Source organism: Euleptes europaea, chromosome 5 (assembly GCF_029931775.1).
Source record: "Euleptes europaea isolate rEulEur1 chromosome 5, rEulEur1.hap1, whole genome shotgun sequence".
In the NCBI taxonomy this organism is placed as follows: Eukaryota; Metazoa; Chordata; class Lepidosauria; order Squamata; family Sphaerodactylidae; genus Euleptes; species Euleptes europaea.
Genome location: NC_079316.1, coordinates 84,240,211 through 84,257,742, shown reverse-complemented (window position 1 = coordinate 84,257,742; position 17,532 = coordinate 84,240,211). Strand labels below are relative to the sequence as shown.

At 42.4% G+C, this 17,532-nt stretch overlaps 1 protein-coding gene across 1 annotated transcript in view; it reads left to right on the top strand.

Annotated features, from left to right (window-relative positions):
• The window catches only part of PAPSS2 (3'-phosphoadenosine 5'-phosphosulfate synthase 2), a 61,609-nt gene that overhangs the window by 20,001 nt on the left and 24,076 nt on the right, over positions 1–17,532 (top strand). The window contains exons 3-4 of the mRNA XM_056850497.1: positions 13,602–13,716; positions 14,517–14,752. Coding sequence (XP_056706475.1) covers positions 13,602–13,716; positions 14,517–14,752 — 351 coding nt within the window. The remainder of the gene's footprint in view (positions 1–13,601; positions 13,717–14,516; positions 14,753–17,532) is intronic.

Below are 17,532 nucleotides of genomic sequence, written 5' to 3'. Positions count from 1 at the left end.
CTGATTAATGCAGTAATTAAGTCCAGTTGTCAAGCAACTATATGCAAGAAAATGGAAGAAAGCCACGAAAGGACGATGCCAGACGTGTCGTCTAGATCGGGACCATGTTTCGCCTATGGCTTCATCAGTGACCTGTATCTGTGTATCACAGCAAACAATATACAAAAACATCAGAGCTACTCACAAAAATGCAATAATTTATGACTAGGCCAACATTAAAAAGAATATAAAGAATCTTACCAGTAATAAAAGACCTGGTCTTTACAGTTTAGCCCTAAATCTTTCATGATTAATAATATAGTCAAAAAGCATTGGCATCTAGTACAAATGTTAGCTGGTTGCCAAAGTCCACCCGTGTGTGGCTTACGTCGTCCGCGATCCATACGAGACTTCCTGATCCACACAGATACTTCTATTCAGCCATCTTCTTCCACTTCCTTTCTTTTGCCTCCAGCCACAGGTCACCACCGTTGCGGCAATTGTTCGGTATGTAATTTATGTCATTCAGTAAAGGAACTTTCATCTACCACCACTGGGTTCCGATTTTTTCTTAGACATTTTTTTAATTGTGCCTCAAAAAACGTGGTATATTGCGTAATATGCAAATGTGGTTTGAAATATATTGGTAGCACTATTCGACCAGTGAGGACTAGAATTGCTGAACATTGTTCTAGAATTCGTTTGACAAATTTAGAAGCGCCCCTCACTGCGCACTTTCTAGAGAAAGGACAGTGGCAGAGATTTATCATTTTGCGTTTTATGGCAATTTCGCGGCAGACTTCATGATACGCAAAATATACAAAAAATATTGCATCAAATGGAGACCAAATTGATTTTTCTCATGGGCACATTATCCCCAGATGGATTAAACAACGAACTTGATTATTCCTGCTTTTTAGGCTAAGTTCCCTTTAAGAGCTTTCTTCCATCGTGCTCAGTCTTGCAGCTGCAATTGATTTACCACGAACCTCCTTACCTTTAACTGCCATGATTTGTTTCTTACATTCACTCTGTCCTTTTGAGACCCATATACAACTTTTTGGTGGTCCTCTTGAAACATTACCTATTAGGGTTTTGATACTTTTATTAGTGGTAAGATTCTTTATATTCTTTTTAATGTTGGCATAGTCATAAATTATTGCATTTTTGTGAGTAGCTCTGATGTTTTTGTATATTGTTTGCTGTGATACACAGATACAGGTCACTGATGAAGCCATAGGCGAAACGTGGTCCCGATCTAGACGGCATCGTCCTTTCGTGGCTTTCTTCCATTTTCTTGCATATAGTTGCTTGACAACTGGACTTAATTACTGCATTAATCAGAGACTTCTTATAAAAAGTCACCTAAGTGGGTCGTATATTGTGACTTACCTGTTTAATTAGGATCTGTGAAATCCTTGCTATAGCCTTTTTTGGATTGCTTATTGTACATTTGTATCTTGTTGTATCTTTCTTTTTATATAATTGTATATATTTTGCACTTTTTCACTATAAAATTCACTTTTTGCATAAGAAATTTGTTTATAGTGCTGTCTTGGGTTGCTCCAATCATCCTTACAGCACTGAGCCTTTATATTTGCAGGGACTACCTGGAGGTTGGCAACCGTATCTCAGGCAGAGGTATTTCATATCACCCATTACCTGATCCCTTTAATGGTAGGAAACAGGGATTGAACCTGGGTCTGTCAGCAGGCAAAGCAGATGCCCTATCACTGAGCCATAGCCCTATCCTGACCCTCTCATGGCAAAATACCTTTGGATTCAACCTCATGCTTTGAATCCAACTCATGGTCCTACTTCAACTTAAGAAAATCTTTTAACAAAAAAAATTATCTCCCCATCAACAATAAAAGGGGTATACTTTTCATAGTCCACATATTGTCATGAAACTTTAATTATGTCAAAGGTAGTTTCTGTTATTAGTCCTTGGGTTTTTGTTTTTTTAAATGGTTCCTGGAGGTCTGTCTTAAAAGCAATGAAAATTACTTTAGATGAGGTTCTAAACTAATTTTTTTTAAAGAAACTGCCTGTGTTCATATTGATTTAAGCATTAAACCCGTCAAGCACAACAGTGGCTGTGTTGTGCTTTTATGTTGAAGGGGTGTTTGGAAATAATTGCTGTGAGTCGTGTGCTCTCAGACATTGGCTCACTTATTGTTTTATATTTTGCACAGCGCGGCATTCATGACATGCTCTTTCCAACGGCACCTACTTGCTACAGGCCTGTTCTCTGTCCTCTTGTGGTTTTATTGGCATTTCCTTAAATCAGTTCCAGACTTTTAGTGATAAGGTGTCAGAATGTGTAACCAGTGCAGTATAGGAGACAGTATAAGGTACAAATATATGTGCTGTGTAACATACTGCACTACTGCTGCTAAGAGCATAGATTGAGCATACTAACAACTACTTTGCTACAAAATCCTTATATTGGATTGTCATTGCAATGATATTAGATGGGCAGGTAAAGAGATTCAGAATTTTAGAACGGGAGTTCTTTCTTTCTTTCTTTCTTTCTTTCTTTCTTTCTTTCTTTCTTTCTTTCTTTCTTTCTTTCTTTCTCTCTCTCTCTCTCTCTCTCTCTCTCTCTCTCTCTCTCTCTCTCCCTCCCTCCCTCCCTCCCTCCCTCCCTTGAGGCCTCACTTCAAAAAGGATGTGGGCAGAATCGAGTGGGTGTAGAGAAGAGCGACGCAGATGATCAGGGGCCTCGAGACCAAGCCCTACGAGGAAAGGCTGAGTGATTTGGGAATGTTTCGTCTGGAGAAGAGGAGGTTGAGGGAAGACATTATTGTTCTCTTCAAGTATTTGAGAGGCTGTCACTTAGAGGAGGGCAGGGAGATGTTCCTGTTGGCAGCAGAGGATATGAGTTGCAATAATGGGTTTAAATTGCAGGCAGAGAGGTACTGGTTGGATATTAGGAAAACGTTTTTTACAGTAAGAGTCGTTCGTCGGTAGAATCAGCTACCTAGGGAGGTGGTGGACTCCCCCTCACTGGCTGTCTTTAAGCAGAGTCTGGACAAGTACTTGTCAGGGATGCTCTAGGCTGATCCTGCATTGAGCAGGAGGTTGGACTAGTTGGCCTATACGGCCCCTTCCAACTCTATGATTCTGTGATCCTTCCTTCCCTCCTGCTGGAGGAGGGCTGACTTTGCCCAGCAGAAATATCAGGCAGAGAAGAATGGATTTCCTGTATCAGACTGGAGACCAGCCCTGCCCCAAACCACAGAGCCATCGCTCTTTGTGGTAGCCACTGAGTAAGTGTGGCCACCTCCTCTTAAGGACATCCTGTGTTCGTTGTTTGTTTTTGAACCAAAATGCTGTGGAAAACTTTTGGCGCTATATTACCCTACACCCATGATTTAGAGCTTTGTTTGACTTCTTGGGAGTGACCATGAGTTCACATGCTCTCTTCTGTTGACACTTTCCTTCTTTCCCCTTTTGGGAAATTTGCCTCTTGCCCTTAACTACTGTTACTTCAGCAAAGAAGTTAATCACTAATACCCCTTCTTAACCAGGATTTAGAAATAAGGGCTGATTCCAGGCATAGGGTTGCCAACCTCCACGTAGTAGGTGGAGATCTCCTGCTATTACAACTGATCTCCAGCCGATAGAGATCAGTTCCCCTGGAGAAAATGGCCGCTTTAGCCATTGGACTCTATGGCATTGAAGTCCCTCCCTCCCCAAACCCCATCCTCCCCATGGCCCGCCCCCAAAACCACCCGCTGGTGGCAAAGGGGGACCTGGCAACTCTATAGATCGTGGTAAAGAAGATGTGTCTCTTACACAGGCTTTTCAAAGAACATTATATTAGTAACAACAACTACTCTAAAAAGGCATCATGTTCTCATGGAATGTAGAAATAAATACATTTCTTCTTATGGATCATCTGAACACCTTGTGCACATTTTTAAAAGAGTAGTATGCATAACATTTCTTGGGTTTGGTACAAATGTTTAGATAAAGCATAAACAAAACGTCTTTGTAAAATTGCTTTGTACTTGCTCTATAAAGTGGCTGTGTACATTTCAACTAATTAGGAATAGCCCACAGTAGTGAAATGTTAACATAATCACTGAAGTAAACTTGCCTGAAATGGTATATGATGGGATTCTATCCCTGATGACTTATGCCAATGTGGTTGCTTCCTATGAAATGCAGTGCCCTCACATTACACAATGTGGGTGTGACTGGCTTTTTACTTTGAGTTAGTAGGAATTTTATAACTTGAAAAGCTGAATAAACATCTGCCTACAATAAGGATAACGTTGCTTGTTGTTCAGTGTAGATTTTTCTTGCGCCATCTTTCTCAAACTCAGAAGTATCCAAATATAGAACAACTAAAAACTTTATATAATCCCATTTTTACATGGTTTATAACTACCTGGTTTGTTGAGCTGTTCTGGGCTGACAAGATTAATTGTGTGTATATTTCTGCATTTCTTATACAAGTGGGAACCCACAAGGATTTGCGGGAAGCATCTCATTCCCCCCTCCCCCACTATTTCCTCTTTCCCTTTCCTGAAAGCCCCTATAGACGCTTCATTTTTCTGGCTTCCTTCTCTCCTTCTAGGGTTGCCAACCTCCAGGTGAGGCCTGGAAGGGGATGGGTCCCATAGGTCACAGCATCTGGGTGAAGTGTTTGAACACAGAACAAAGGAAGATTCCACCTTTAAAACTTCTGCCCGCTTTGGGGAAAACTTCCCCACCCCTAATCCACAGTTAGGAATCCTGCACCTTATGGGAGATACTCGAAACTGTACCAGTCAGGTCTTTTGGCATGTAGCCCATGTCTCTCTCTCTCCTAAGGTTGCCAGGTCCCTCTTTGCCACCGGTGGGAGGTTTTTGGGGCAGAGCCTGAGGAAGGTGGAGTTTGGGGAGGTGTGGGACTTCAGTGCCATAGAGTACAATTGCTAGGGTTCCCAGGTCACTCTTCGCCCCCAGTGGGAGGTTTTTGGGGCAGAGCTTGAGGAGGGTGGGGTTTGGGGAGGGGCCTCAATGCCATAATCCAATTGCCGAAGCAGCCATTTTCTCCAGGTGAACTGATCTCTATCGGCTGGAGATCAGTTGTAATAGCAGGAGATCTCCAGCTAGGACCTGGAGGTTGGCAACCCTACTCTCTCCCCCATCAGGTTTTATGATGCCCAGCCCATTCATCTCCTCCTTTGGCAGGCAGGTCAGATGGGCTTCCCCCCCTCTGAAACCCAGTTCCTGGGTTTCCTGACTCTCCCTCTCTTGTGGAAATAAAGTTGCTATGGATTCAGGGTCCCCAATCATAACAATTGTAGCATAAGCAAATACCTTAAATGTTTTCACTGGTCCCTCAGGCTAGCAGGGCCTCTCTGGAGCAGGTCCAGGTTGATGTGTAATCACCCCCAGTACTCAGGCAATTTTGCTTTTAAATTCTTGAGATAATCGCTTCTACACAAATTATACCAATTTACTGATGTCAGCCTTCCTCCAGCAGCAAAAAGTGTGGAAGGGAATAGCTGTATGAGCAACAGTATTAAGTTATTGAAACAAATTTGGCAAATTCTTCTTAGAACAAATGTGGATTAAAAATGTCATGGATATGCATTTGTTTGACATGTCTTCAAAACTGGACAACTAAAACAAAATGACTTTAACAACTTACAAAATTGCTCTCAAAGTTTACAGTTCCAAGAGCATAATGTACTTCCTATGAATAATTGTTTCGTGAACATAAAATCAGTGTATATATCAGTTCCAAATCTGTTCTAGCGAATACATTTATTGGTGGTAAGCTTAAATGGGCTCTAGTTTTCCTACATTCCTATTCTTCAGACAGGATGAAGAGAATGAAGAATAACAGTAAGATTAACTTCCCCATTGCTGCAATTTAACATTAATGGAAGATTAAAGCTCAGTTTTTAAAAGCTGAAATATTGTTCCGTTAGGACGGGAAATGTCAGGTTTTGGCATTTCATTTTGTCTGTTTCCAACCTGAAAGCCGCCTTGTTTCAGGCAACTAGTCTGCCTCTGTGGGTCTCCTTGAAAAACGTCCTGTGCTGCAAACTTGGTAGAGGGGAAATATTGGTCGAGTGGTGCCAAAATTAACAAGCATCCCATGTTAAGGTTGTACCAGTGGACGAAAGTGGTTTTCTTCAGTTTGCTCAGAGCACTGAATGGAAAAATGAGTCCTCGGAGCAGCAGTTTGCTCTGGCAATGGTGAGTAACCCTGGCTGAGGCCATGGAATCAATGAAGGCGTTCTTTCCCACGACTTCAGACTGCTTGGTTTAAGACTACAAGGAGGCCTTTTGGCACTGTAGGGGTCTGAGGAGGATTGCTGTTCAAATATAAGCCACCCTTTCAAGAATGGTGTGAATGAGGAGAGTTCATATGTGAATCACAGAACCTGAAGGAACCTGTGGGAACATCTTGTCCTTGGGCAAAAACTCATGGTCGCTTTAGCCTCCTTTATTCCCTGTTTCAGCCAGGATTCGGCCAGGATCGAACGCATGCGTTTTGCCGAATGTGCGTTAGATCCTGACTGAAACAGGGAATAAAGGAGGCTAAAGCGACCATGCGTTTTCGCCCCTTGTTTCTTATTTTCAGGCAGGATGCCCCACGTGTTAACGTATCCCTTGTCGATGCCTCTCCATTTTTTCTTTAAAACCTCAGGTATCTTGTTACAATGCTCATACATTTTGTGAAGGTTTTTTAACTGAGTTACAGCTCCCAACTTCTGTATGGAATACCAATATGGATTCATGCCTTAAATCAGGATGTTGAAAGAATACAATCTAAATTCTTACGTAAAATTCTTGGAACACCAAAAGGTATTCCTTATGCAGCCTTGTGTCTAGAAACAAATCAAACTGGGTTACAGTTTTCATGGCCAGACTCTTCTAAGGAACATTTTGTCTTTCCTGCCTTGCCTCTGTGGTATTCTAGTTTCACAGTTCCAAGTGCTGTTTATGTACATTTGAAAGATTTGAGTGGCAATCTGAGGTTTTATTTTTAATGCAATTATGCACTGGTGACACCCCCTATCAAGAAACTATCAAATGTATATAAACTTTGTAAATTGAAACTTTGGGGTGATTTCACCCCTCTTTTTTCCATTTTGCAGAAGTGATGTCTACATGTATGCATATGCAAGTGGGTGTAATGAAGCAACACTTTAAAAAGCAGCATCCACAAATAAAGAGAAGGCACATGGCCATTTTAAATTCTACCTAGTAGGACCTGTCTAACCTCCAATTCAACCGTCTACATCTGTGAATGAAGAACCAGAAAATATTTACCAGGAGGCTGCAGTGGTACAGGGAAGGATAGGTACAACTAATATAATCATAGCAGGAGAATAAGGCCTGATTTAATTGTGAAGCTGACAGGACGAAAGGGCTTAACCATGGGACTTGGCATTTGTACAGCATCTTGTTTAAACTGGGCTGCTACCTGCACAAAGCAAACAGGCGTGCTTGGTTAGCGTGCCAGCACAATGCTCACCTTGGCTAGGGACTTTTGGCATGCTTTCTAAGCCTGCGCTGCTACTTTGCTTGGATAGCAGCCCAGTCTGAACAAGGTGCCCACAGATACGGGCTTTCCCCCCTGTCAGTGTCACATAAATCAAGCCTGGCTGTGACAATAACTAGGGGTGGAGCACCGTCAGTCACAATTAAACAAGGTTAGCTCTATAATGAGGTGACCAGTCACCTGAGGCAGTCAACTAGGGTTGCCAACCTCCAGGTTACTAGCTGGAGATCTCCTGCTATTACAGCTGATCTCCAGCTGATAGAGATCAGTTCACCTGGAGGAAATGGCTGCTTCGGCAATTAGACTCTATGCCACCAAAGTCCCTCCCCTCCCCAAACCCCACCCTCCTTAAGCTATGCCCCAAAAACCTCCCGCTGGTGGCAAAGAGGGTCCGGGCAACCCTACAGTCAACTCAGCAGAATGAAGGGGTTTGTGGCAACCTCCTGTGCTGCCACCAGCCAGCCACCCCACTCATGTCTAGGGTTGCCAACCTCCAGGTAGCAGCTGGAGATCTCCTGCTATTACAACTGATCTCCAGCCAATAGAGATCCGTTCACCTGGAGAAAATGGCCGCTTCGGCAATTGGACTCAATGGCATTGAAGTCCCTCCCCTCCCCAAACCCTGCCCTCCTCAGGCTCCACCCCAAAATCCTCCCAGCGGTAGCGAAGAGGGACCTGGCAACCCTACTCACGTCCCTGCCTGGGTGCTGAAGAGATAATCCTCCTTGCCTCCTTACTCTCCCATCCGCTTTAAAAGCCATTTGCACATACCAGTTCCTCAGCTCTCATGAGATTCCTTGTTCTTGTGAAGCTGGCCATCTTTTCTGAGCATTCGTTGTCAGGGCAGTCAAAATAGTGCACAAACTCTTGAGGTAGTCTTGCAAGAGTTCGGAGAAGTGTACCAGGGCCCAGAGGTAAGGAGGGTTATTTCTTCCAGCTGCTGGATAGGGGTAGTGGCCTCGACAGTGAGGTGTGGGAGAGAGGGCAGTCACTTCCACCTCAATGATCAAACATTTTGAGCCAGTGTGCTTCCAGTCATCTTTTTCACAGCCTTTAGCACACATTTAAGAAGCAAGGAGACTTCCCTCATTTCTCTGGTGGTAAGCTAGTCTTCTGCATTTACTCACCCTCAGGTTTCACTGGAATGAAACTGCGCTTTGTTCACTATCAGACATTTCATTTTTATTAATTTATTTTAACTATAGCCCCCGCCTTTCTCGCTGAGACTCAAGGCAGATGAATGCATGACATTCGTAAAAGTTATACATAGGAATGTATTTCTTTCCATTGGAAAGCTAAATTGTGTTTATATAATTAATGTTACGTAACTGTTCCCGAGCTCCAGGTCAACAGGCTTCAACAAACATATTCTTTCTGGCACAGCACATATTTTTCTATTTGTAATCTGAGCATAAAAATCTTATGTTTGTAATTTAGACTTGGGATTCTTTTGAAGGCCTTCCTTCAAAAGTTCAAATATTATGACATTATTGGCTATGCACTAGTTGCTTTTTTATTTTCTTTGAGGTTTGGCTTCCATTCCATTTTAAGATCCTGAACAATTATGGATTAAGCTAGTATTCCCTGGTAAACAATTAAAACTTGCATAACCCCTGATCAATTTACCTAGATTGAAAAAAAATTCACAGCACTGGTGTATGCTATCTGCAAGTTGGACAGCAAGAATTCAGAACGTATGCACTGAACTACAAAGAGATTGCTTTAGAGGAAGAAACGAGGCTGCAAATTTGCTCTGCACACACAATACAGTTGCCAGGGAGTTTTGTCTCTTTAAGAATGATGCAGCAAAACTTGAACTAAGGAAAAGTAAAAAGGGAGCTCATGCTGGAATTTCCCATGAATTCTAATAGTGTACAGATTTTCATAAATGTACCTGGAAAATTTGTGGTATGTTTGAAGATAAGCTTCTTAGAGAACTGTGTAATAAGAAACTGGTTTGAGTTGGAATATGATAAAGTTTTGCATGCTGGTGTAGTGTGGTGGCTAAGAGTTTGAGCTGAAAAGTCCCTAGTTCAAATGTCTCTTTTTAGCCTTCACCAAGCCCATGGCCTGATTCAGAAATCACGTCCAAACCTTGGTTTGGTTGTTATGAATGGGCTTTGTACTTGAGTGTTTCCTCTACCCTCTTGTTTTGTGACCTGCAGACTCTCCCTTACCTCTTGGTTTGTGGCTACTGTAGTTTGCTGTGGCATCTGAACTAGGTGGTTTTTTACTGGTTGCAAACCATAATTTGCTTCTAAACCAGAAGTGGAAACCATGGTTTAAAGTGGGTTTCCACTTCTGGCTTGGATAGGGTTTCCAACCTTCAGGTACTAGCTCGAGATCTTCTGCTATTACAACTGATCTCCAGCCAATAGAGATCAGTTCACCTGGAGAAAATGGCCGCTTTGGCAATTGGACTCTATGACATTGAAGTCTCTCCCCTCCCCAAACCCCACCCTCCTCAGGCTCTGCCCCAAAAACCTCCTGCCGGTGGTGAAGAGGGACCTGACAAACCCTAGGCTTGGAATAAAATTACGATTGGTGGCAACCATAATTTGTACAGTTGAGAATCATGGCTAACTTTAAGGAGAAAAGAGAAGGGTGCATGAAATACCTACCTGCAAAAGGAAAAGTAGGATTTGGCTGTGTTGCCTAAACTGGCCAGCATCTTTCGCTCAGTCACTGCATCTACAATAGGGGGATAATAATGATGACTTACTTTCCAGAGTGGTTATAAAAATTACTGAGAGAGCATATGTGACACGCTTTGATTTTTTTATTATGATAGGCCTCACAATAGTAATAAACATTATTATTAATATTAAATAATTGATAGAAATGGAGGAAAGAATTGCAGCCTAAAGAATAAAAAATCATAGTCCATTCCATGGTTTGTTTTGTGAGAGATGCCTTTTTGAGAGGGCAGCATTTTTCATGAATGGAAAATGTGATCATTTTGATTTAGTCTAGAACAGCCAATAAGACCATCTGTTGTTTACTAATAGTTTCTCCATAAGGGGTATTTATTGCATTTTAAGTTAATGATCCTGAAAACAAACAAACAAAATAAATTGACAGGCTCTTTTGTGCATAAAATTAAATAATTGTCACTTCACATCCTCTCTTTTCTCAGTTGGCTTCCCTCCTCCTCCAACCAGCCAAGCTAGCACTGCTGTCATTGGTCTAAACTTGCACTCTGCACACCTCAACAACCTGAAGATCTGCTTGTAAGGGGAGGAGCTGTGGCCCAGTGGAAGAGCCTCTGTTTTGCATGCAAAAGGTCCCAGGTTCAATCCGTGGCATCCCAGTTAACAGGACCAGGCAATAGGTGATGTGAAAGACCTCTGCCTGAGACCCTGGAGAGCTGCTGACAGTCTGAGTAGACTATACTGACCTTGATGGACCAATGATCTGATTCAGTATAAGGCAGCTTCATGTGTTCATGCGTATGCCATACTATCCTGCCACTAGCTGGGGCAGGCTGAGGCCTTTTGCTCCCCTAAAGAATGTTTGCCTGATACCATCTTTGGCATCTTTTATGAACAGGCAAGGTCTGACCGCTTTGTCTGAGCTTTTACTGGTTGGTTCCCCGACTCCCCAGCTTTCTGGGCTTTACCTTGCAGTGCTGCCTCCTCAGATTTTTTCATGAGATTTTCTACTCCAAAAATGTTTTCTTCCCATAATGGGTTTCAATACCTTTACATGCACTCGCCTGTCAAATGTACAGCAAAACAATACACATCCCAGGGTTTCAATGGAATTATGTGAAAAGGGGCAAGATCGGTGATTAATTGGAATCTTCTGATATCTTCCAGTCAATGTGGCTGATGGTTACGGTTGCCAGGTCCTTCTTTGCTACCAGTGGGAGGTTTTGGGGGCGGAGCCTGAGGAGGGCAGGGTTTGGGGAGGGGAGGGATTTTAATGCCATAGAGTCCAATTGCCAAAGCGGCCATTTTCTCCAGGTGAACTGATCTCTATTGGCTGGAGATCAGTTGTAATAGCAGGAGATCTCCAGCTAGTACCTGGAGGTTCTAATTAAACTTGATACCTATGCTGAATAAAGTATTGTAACTATATAGACAACAGCACGAGGCTCATAAAGTGATCAGATTTACTAACTGATTCGCATCACACAATATGGAAAATTATAAGTAGACTATATACATATAATTAGAAAATCAAATTAAAGTGCCCCCATAGGGTTATAACGTCACCCAAGTCTGGATATAATACGTCCTGTAAACTTCACCCTTCAGGTAGATCCAAATGTAATCCAAAGGAAAGTGGTAAGTAATCCAAATGATAAGTTCCTTGTTTTTCAAAAGTTAGGCTGCCGCCGTCCAATCCAGGAGAAACAAAATGGCGAACGGAACAAGACGACCCCTCTAGATCTGTGGCCGTTACGCAGAATGTAGCTTCTTCAGTTAATTTTCTTAAATTATAAGTGGGCAAACATGCCTCACAATAGAGAAGGACACGACCCCTATGGGTTCTCTATGCCTCTGTGAGGCATAGAGAATCCATAGGGGTCGTGTTCTTCTCTATTGTGAGGCATGTTTGCCCACTTATAATTTAAGAAAACGGCCACAGATCTAGAGGGGTCGTCTTGTTCCGTTCACCATTTTGTTTCTCCTGGATTGGACGGCGGCAGCCTAACTTTTGAAAAACAAGGAACTTATCATTTGGATTACTTACCACTTTCCTTTGGATTACATTTGGATCTATCTGAAGGGTGAAGTTTACAGGACGTATTATATCCGGACTTGGGTGACATTATAACCCTATGGGGGCACTTTAATTTGATTTTCTAATTATATGTATATAGTCTACTTATAATTTTCCATATTGTGTGATGAGTACCTGGAGGTTGGCAACCCTACTGCTGGTGATGAGTCTAGCCAGCATAAATGCATGACTGTATCTTGCAAATGTTTGAATTGAAAGATAATTTGCAGACTGTCCCTGAAATGGAATCAATGGTTCTAAATTATGTAACAGAGGGGAGCGTACTCTGTGGGCTTGAAGCAATGTTTCTTGATAATCAACATCTTTTATATGGTCATTGATTGCTAATAAAGCTTTACTCTTCCCTATAGATTAAAAAAACAACAACGGACAAATGGCCCAATATGTTCAACTTCTCATCAAATGGTTTGCACCAAGATTGGACGTAAAAATCCGCCTTTAAACTATAAAGAGGACTTTTCTCATCAGTAAAAAAAATAAAAAATCTAACACTGATTCTAAATTTAAAAGCAGCTAGCCAAGCCAAATTTAAAAGTAAAAGAAGTCCAACTTCCAGTTTAAGAGTCATGGAGGAGGATACACCTAGGAACTTTAAAAATTGTTCTCAGTTGAATTGAATCAATAGAAGAATCAGTCACTTGTGACCATACCAGAGCTGATATTTAAATATTGCCGCTGTTATGATTTTTAGTTTAATGTTTATATTTTGTGTATGTATGTGTTCTTATATGTATAGTACACATATTCTATTGCGAGTCGCTTTGGATGGCTTTTGGGCAGAAAGGTGATACGTTATCATAAATAAATAAGTAGATCCAATAATGGATAGAGAAGCTAGATGTTCACTTGAAACAACAGGCTTGGATCCTAGTCTGTGAAAGGATCTCCTTATTAATAAGTCTCCTAGTCATGGTTTCAGGGTTCAATCTACAGAGGATACCGAATGTTTGCCTTGTAATGTCTATCTAGACAATTTGTTATGAATTTGGGAGGAAAGTTAATAGTTCTTCAATCAGGTGCCAACTTTATTGCAACAAAACCCAGAAAGGGAGTTGATCAACTTCCCAGGTATAAAAAACACAACTTTTTAAATTATCCCAAAGGGGGGAAATCCCCCAAAGCAGCTGATAAGGGCTGGGCAAGCTGCAGGATGCTCTGAGTTTTGTGAACAATTGAAAGTCACTTAAGGGGGGCAATGCAAAATTGGCCTGCTCAAGTCCCTAAAAACATACAGAATTCTGGAGAGGGAGATTTGGGGGAAGGGGAAATTCCCAAATTTGCTGCTTGAGTTTATTTTTGGGTGTTGTCTATCACAGCAATAAATAGTTCCCCCCCTTGTTTTTGTATGTTTCTTTAGAATCTTCATAGATCTACCAATGTGGTGTATCAAGCCCATCATGTTAGTAGGAGCAAGAGAGGACAAGTTGTGGGAACAAGAGGTGGATTTAGAGGCTGTACGGTATGGCTAACAGGTATGCATTCCTAATTAACTTAGTAAAATGACATTGGGGAGAGTTCTTTATTGCTATCACATTTGCGCTGGAACAACTGAAAATCACAAATATACAACCTAGGGTCTCAAGAAGGTGTAACTGGATCCATTATTATAAGTCACATATAAGGGGGAAAGGAAATCCCACTGTTCACTGCAGCATAAGCAAGTGATCACAGTTATAAAATGCTTTTTAAATATAGGGTCCTAACACAGTTACAAACTCAATCCAAAACAACAGACCAAGTAACCAAAAGGTTGAGACAAAGTATAAAAAACTGACTGGTTAGTGACTATCCAGTGTTAATAAAATCTCTTTTAAAAGCCTGAAAACTATTTGTAGTGGATCACTATCATTCTCAATTTGAAGATAATCTGAGGTTTGTTTTGTTATTAGATATCAAAGGTGATTTTTTGGGGGGAGAAATGTGGGATAGAAATATTGTAAATAAATAAAGTGTAATTGAGCTAATGGATAGACAGCCTCAAGAGATGAAATAACATGTGTGGTATTCTGTGGCTTCTTTGGTATTAAACCACCTATTTTGGGGAGGGGCTGTGGCTCAGTAATAGAGCATCTGCTTTGGCATGCAGAGGGTTCCAGGTTCAATCCCTGGTATCTCTGGCAAATAATAAGTGATGTGAAAGATCTCTACCTTAAACCCTAGAGAGCTGCTGCCAGTCAGAATAGACAATACTGATTTGATAAGGCAGCTTCATGTGTTCACATGATGTTTATGTAGAAGACTGCATTTGTTTTATTTCCTCCTGTATTAATAGGTCTTTCTGGTGCTGGTAAGACGACCATTGGGTTTGCGTTGGAGGAGTACCTGGTGTCTCACGGCATCCCTTGCTACTCCCTTGATGGGGATAACATCCGTCACGGCCTGAACAAAAATCTTGGTTTCTCAGCTGATGATCGAGAAGAGAACATCCGCCGTATTGCCGAAGTTGCCAGACTGTTTGCAGATGCCGGCCTAGTTTGCATCACCAGTTTCATTTCTCCTTTCGCAAAGGTAAACCTGTTGTGAAAATGCTTTCATGAAACTGTATCCTCCCTTGCTTTTTAGAAAGTTAATTTTTCTGGTTTTTTTTTTCTTAAACTAGGGAAGCTCATTTTAAGAAAACAATCTTTGGATAACTTTCTGTAACAGCATCACTTTAGAAATAAAATTCAGTACTTGCTTTCAATTTAATGTCTCTTCAGTATGTTAAAATGAAGGAGGGGAAATTCTTCATATTCAAATTATAACCAAATGTTGAGATCAGTTATACAATTTACTTTTATACAGCATTGCAGTTGTGTAATAGTAAGAGTTTACATCATTTATACCTCACCTTTCTTCCCAATGGGGATCCAAAGACACTTATGTCATTCTCTTCTATTTTATCCTCACAATAACCCTACGAGTAGGGTTGTCAACCCCCAGATGGTGGCTGGCAATCTCCTGTTATTACAACTGACCTCCAGGTGATAGAAACCACTTCCCCTGGAGAAAATGGCCGCTTTGGCAATTGGACTCTGTGGCATTAAAGTCCCTCCCCTCTCCAAACCCTGCCTTCCTCAGGCTCCGCCCCCCAAATATCCAGGTATTTCCCAACCTGGAGCTGACAACCCTACCTAAGAGGTAGGTTAGACTGAATGGTCCTTGGGCAGCCTGCAAGCTTCCACAGCAGAGGGGTGATTCCAACCTGGGTCTTCCACATCCTAGTCCTACACTCGAACCACTACATCATGCTGTCACAACTGGGGGGAGGGTCTGTTCATGAATGAAAAAGGATTTGTCTCCATTGTCCTTGTGTTCCTTGGTTGCTGAAGGAGACTAATAGTGCTGTCTGGTTTGATCTATTATCTTTCAGTTACCGTAAGTCACTTTTTTGTACTGCCTGTGACCTTGGGCTAGTCACAGCTCTCTAAGACTCTCCAGCCCGACCTACCCCGCAGGGGGTCTGTTGTGGGGAGGGGAAGCGAAGGCGATTGTAAGCTGGTTTGATTCTCCCTTAAGTAGTTGAGAAAGCCGGCATATAAAAACCAACTCTTCTTCTTCTTCTTTCCAGATGCATTCAATGTATGAGGAGCTCTGCAACAGGGCAAGTAGGACCCTCCCCAAAGCTGTTCTGGCTGAGGAAGTCCGCACAGGGAGGGAAGCTGAAGTCCCTCCTCCCCCTGCACTGCTATCATGAGCTGAATTGGGCTCCGGTGCACTTGAAAATCCCAGTCAAGTAAACCCTAACCTAACTTGTGCCAGACATAACATCTAGTTCAGGCCTGAGAGATCACCTGGGAACCAAGTTGCTCTGAAAGAGGAAGAGTCAAATATCGAATAATAATAACTGAAATAGTAAGGTGGTAATAGAAAGACAATTTGATGAGGAGGAAGGGCTAACGGGTCATTGGTAGACCGTCTGCTTTGCATAATGTTACAGCATTGGTTGTGTTCCACAGACAGCTGTAAGTTTGTGGTGTTCTGCTTAAGGATTGTCTGTGTGGAGACAGCTAAGTCACAGGCTTTCTCTGTGGTAGGTTGAGTCCTCTGGAGTGGCCTACCAGAATGGGTGCAGAGTGTTTCAAGGAGAGTAAGAATGAACTGAGAGTCAGGCATCGGGTTCCCAGGTGCCCACTAACTGTGGACAATCTCCCAGCGATTCCTGCAGCCGCCCACCAATGCTCAGCTGTTGGGCGGGCAGAAGCAGTCTGGCCAAAAGGGGGGGTGTTCAGTGTCTGTGCGATGACATCACTTCTGGCATGATGAGGAAGCACCGGCATCACAATGGGGGAGATGCTCTGTCGCTTTCCCCAAAACTCTGTGGGAACCATAGAGTTTTGGGGCAAATGCTTCAGCATCCCCCCAGTGTGATGCCAGCGCTTCCGCATCATGCCAGAAGTGATGTCACTGTGCGTGGCTATTCACTGTCCCCTGGAACAGAAGGGAGCTGGCAAACCTAGTCAGGCAGGAGTAATAAGGAAAAGTCATTTTTAAACTAATCTACTTCTATCTCCTGATCTCTCTATCTGCTGAGTCACTTCCTGTAGTTGTTTCCACACACGCTATCTTCCCCTGTGCCCCTGAGTTATTCCCTGTCTGCTCTGCTAACTCATTCAGTTCCACGTACATTGATACAAAGAGGGCACTTTCACCAGCTATATTCAGGAAGGCATGCAGGATATATTTCGAAGGGCATCTTGTGTGTGGTGTGTGTGTGTAAACTTTTGTTATATTTGGCTCTATTTTTAATCTACATTTATTTTAATCTGGGCATTATTTTTATTTGTTAAATGGTCTCCTGTATTTTTGGATCCCTGCAGCTTCTTGTTGCATTGTTAGCTTCCTTAAGTGTAGGGTAATAAAGCAGGATATACAAATTTTAAATAGAAGGTCCCAGGTTAAACCTTGGGCATCTTCAGTTAAAAAGATAGAAGGTGATGTGAAAGGCCTCTTCCTGAGACCCTGGAGAGCTGCTGCCAGTCTGAGTAAACAGTAGTAGTAGTAGTAGTAGAAGAGGAAGAGGAGTTGGTTTTTTGGGTTTTATATGCCGACTTTCTCTACCACTTAAGGAAGAATCAAACCGGCTTACAATCACCTTCCCTTCCCCTCCTCACAACAGATAGCCTGTGAGGTAGGTGGGACTGAGAGAGCTCTAAAAGAGCTGTGATTAGCCCAAGGCCACCCAGCTGGCTTCATGTGTAGGAGTGGGGAAACCAAACCGGATCACCAGATTAGCGTCCGCCGCTGATGTGGAGGAGTGGGGAATCAAACCTGGTTCGCCAGATTAGAGTCCACTGCTCCAAACCACC